Source organism: Humulus lupulus, chromosome 1 (assembly GCF_963169125.1).
Source record: "Humulus lupulus chromosome 1, drHumLupu1.1, whole genome shotgun sequence".
NCBI classification, from domain to species: Eukaryota; Viridiplantae; Streptophyta; class Magnoliopsida; order Rosales; family Cannabaceae; genus Humulus; species Humulus lupulus.
Genome location: NC_084793.1, coordinates 171,408,925 through 171,412,872, shown reverse-complemented (window position 1 = coordinate 171,412,872; position 3,948 = coordinate 171,408,925). Strand labels below are relative to the sequence as shown.

General features: G+C 39.6%; 1 protein-coding gene across 1 annotated transcript; it reads left to right on the top strand.

Annotated features, from left to right (window-relative positions):
* The first annotated feature begins 1,049 nt into the window (after window positions 1–1,049).
* Window positions 1,050–3,730, top strand: LOC133824509 (uncharacterized). The gene is made up of 6 exons (XM_062257400.1): window positions 1,050–1,530; window positions 1,631–1,702; window positions 1,802–2,166; window positions 2,362–2,560; window positions 2,736–3,252; window positions 3,346–3,730. Exons 1-6 carry the CDS (start codon window positions 1,050–1,052, stop codon window positions 3,728–3,730), a joined length of 2,019 nt encoding a protein of 672 aa, XP_062113384.1.
* The last annotated feature ends 218 nt before the right edge of the window (window positions 3,731–3,948 follow it).

The following is a 3,948-nucleotide window of genomic DNA, read 5'->3' as shown; positions in this document are numbered from 1 at the left end:
CAATCCTTGATTTCCTAGCTTGTTTATTCAAATTGAGGTCAAGAATTCCAAAGGAAAATGGAGCAAGGATGTACGGGAGAAGGGGAGAACTTGCTCTATTTTGGTAAGCTTCTACAGTCTACAAAGCTGATATATATCTTAGGGGTGAAATGACTATTTTCCCCTAGGTCATTTAAAGGTTTCTAAAGACTCCCAAGGGTAAAAATAATAGCGTGAGCTCCTCCTTCTCTCTCTGCCATGGCGCGGCAAAGAAAGGTGGTGCAGAAGCTAGTTCAGGCGGTCCCTTGTCAAGAGCTCCCTTCATCCACAGAGTTACAATCGGAGGCTCCATCGTCTGAGCCTGTGTGTGAAAAACGTATAGATGAGGAAGTTCCCTTAGAGTCCCGTGAGTGCCCTGATAAGGCGAAGGAAGTTGTTTCTTCTGAAGCTCCGGTAATGTCAAAAGATAGATCTAGTTCGTGGGCGGAAGAGGTAGAGCCACAAAATTTCCAAGAAGAGGCTAAGGCTACATGGTCCCGTTTCAAGGAAACCCATCCGTTTCAGGGGGGTTCGAAATTAGAATTTATGGAACCTCTCCAGAAAGAAGGTCAAAAGATAGCTCAGCTGGATATTGAGGAGATAGAGGTTGAAGCATCATTCTGGAATTTGACTCTGATTTGTGTTGTCATTGGGGCTAATCCACCATTACCAGTTTTTGAAGGTTTTATCAACAGGATGTGGGGAAAATTTGGGATCGATCGAGTAGCACGGATGAACTCTGGGTATACAATGGTCAAGTTCAGAGATGAAGCTACACGCGATATGATTCTAGAAGCAGGGGTTATCCATTTTGATAGGAAGCCTGTAATCTTGAGACCTTGGACGACAGAAATTGAAAATCTGAAATCAATCAAATCGGTACCTGTTTGGATTCGTTTGCCTGATCTGGGTTTATAGTATTGGGTACCAAATGTTTAAGTGCATTGGTTAGTACCATTGGAAAACCAATTATGATTGATAAAGTCACAAAGGATCGTTCGATGATTAAATTTGCTCGAATCTTGGTAGATATGGAAATTACTGAAACTCTTCCAAAGTTCATCAACTACATCAACGAGAAAGGCCAAGTTATGGATCAAATGATAGATTATGAGTGGCTGCCTACAAAGTGTTCTAACTGTAAAAAGATAGGACATACAGCATCCTCTTGCAAGCAATTAGATGGTCTGGTTTGGAGGAGAAAAGAGGTCCCAGTTGCTGATGCCGATAATAACTCTAAGTCTGTTGTTTCAGGGAGTAAGAACAACAGCAAGATAGCTGTTACAGATCAGGTGGTTTCAGAAGAGGAATTTCATTCCCAGAGGGTGGAACTTCAGAAGGAGAAAGATTGGACTACACCGAAAAAATTAGGAACCATGAAGATAAAATCCCCTGATGTTGGACAGATTTCAAAAAATGCTTTTAGTGTTCTTCAAGAACAGAAACAGTTTCTTCATGATCCTTCTTCATTATTGAATTTGAATGGACAATTTCAACTTAATGAGCTGGAACGTTAGAGGGTTGAATAAGAGAAATAAGCAAATAGCAGTGAATGATATTTGCAAGATAAATAAGATTGGAATTGGGGCTCTTTTGGAAACCAAAATAAAAGGTGATAGAGTAGAGGAGGTAATGAATACTAGCTTTGTTAACTGGGAGTATTACAGTAGCAAGGCTTTGGAAGGTAGGATCCTTTTAATCTGGAAAGGTTGCTCGGTCAAGGTTGATATTCTGGTTGACCATGTTCAATTTATTCATTGCAAGGTTCTGGTATGGGCTACAGGTCTCTCTTTCTGCTTCACTGTTGTTTACGGTTTAAACCATCTAGATTTGAGGAAAGATCTTTGGTCTGAGTTGGCCTCAGTCTCTCTTCCTGTCAAATCTTGGCTAGTTCTTGGTGACTTTAACTCTGTTTTTGATGTAGAAGATCGAATTGGGGGTAAGGTTATTTCTCCTAAAGAAGTTGAGGATGCAAGGAAGTGGCTTGATCTTGGGATTGTGGAAGAAATGAAATTGCTGGGCTCGTATTACACTTGGTCGAATAACCAAGATGGTAATAATCACATTTTTTCCAAAATAGACAGAATTTTTGTAAATGAGGATTGGATTGATATGTTTCCAAATGTCAATGCAATAGCTAGTTGGGAGGTAATTTCAGATCACTGTGCTATTATTTTGAAGAACATTTCTGTTATTAAAAATGGTCTGCGGCCCTTTCATTTTTTCAATATGTGGACTAATCATCCGCTCTTCAAGCCTACTGTTTTAGATAGCTGGAAAAAAGAGTTACCTTCAGAGGGTTATGGTCTGCATCAGATAATGAGGAAATTGCATCGCCTTTAGTTCATTTTGAAGAGATTCAACTGGAGAGTGGTTGGTGATATAGTTAAGGAGTATGAGGAAAGCAAGGTGTCATTTCAGCAAGCTAAAACCAACTTATTTTCTGATTCGAATAACCAAAGTCTGAGCGATATAGAGAGAGTATCTCACCTGGATTTTAAAAAGAAAGAGGCTGCCTATGCTAGTTTTTTATATCAGCAGAGTAAGGTTGATTGGATGAGGTTTGGAGATGAGAGATTCTTCTCTGTTCTACTCCAGCATGAAGAAAAGGAAGAGGCTCAATAGGATTGTTTCTTTTGTAGATGAACAAGGTAATGTTGAAGTGGATTTTTCGAAAGTTGTTAATCATTTTACTTAGCATTTTCAATCTTTTTTAGGAGAAACTAGTGCAGCATCTGGGCTGGTTGATACCTCTGTAGTTCTCTCAGGTCCCATCCTTAGTATTGAAGATCAAGCTTTCCTGATCAAGCCTTTTACTTTCAAGGAAGTTCAAACAACTATGTTCAGCATAATGTCAATAAAGAGCCCGGGACCGGACGGTTTTGGGGCTGGTTTTTATAAGAGTTTATGGCCTAATATAGGGAAAGAAGTGGCTTCAGCAGTGTTGGAATTTTTTGATCTAGGCCACATTCCGAAGAGGCTGAACAGTACTATTTTAGCCCTTATTCCCAAAGTTACTCAACCCTCAAATGCCTCAGAATACCGCCCAATAGCCTGCTGTAATACTCTTTACAAATGCATTTCTAAAATGCTTTGTAACAGGTTAATTCCTATCCTTCCTAAGTTGGTTAATCAAAACCAAGGTGCTTTTGTTAAGTATAGGAGTATTGCTCATAATATTCTAATTCTCCAAGACCTCCTCAAAGGCTATAACAGGAAAAGAGTGTCTCCTAGGTGCTTAATGAAAATTGACCTGAGAAAAGCCTATGACTCTATTGATTGAAATTTCCTTGAAAGTCTGTTAAATGCTTGTAAGTTCCCTGGCAGGTTTATCAAATGGGTAATGGTCAGCTTGAGAGGTTCTTCATATAGTATTCTTATGAATGGTCAGCTTTACGGTGATTTTAAGGGTGGTAAGCAGCTGCGTCAAGGTGACCCTATTTCCTCCCTTCTATTTGTCCTTGTTATGGATTATCTCACCCGTGCTCTCCATGGGGCTGCCAAAGATAAACAATTCAGATTTCATCCGCTCTGTAAATCTTTAAATATTACTAATCTTTGTTTCACGGATGATTTGTTGATAATGTGCAAAGCTCATCTCAGTTCTATTCAGATAATGCAGCAGGTGTTCCAGGAGTTTTCATCAGCGTCTAGCCTGATCATTAATCAAGCTAAGTCAAGCATTTACTTTGGAGGTATTACTTCAGCTTAGAAGGAGACGCTGTTGTGTTTATCCAAGTTAAGAGAAGGGCAGTTTCCTCTTAAGTATTTAGGAGTTCCTTTGAGGCCTACTAAGTGGAAAGCAATGGATTGTGATATAATAATCTCGAAAATTCATCAAAGACTTCATGGTTGGGCTAGTCGAAACCTGTCTTATGCTGGGCGTGTGCAGTTAATTCAATCGGTTCTCTTGGGGATAAGGAACTTTTG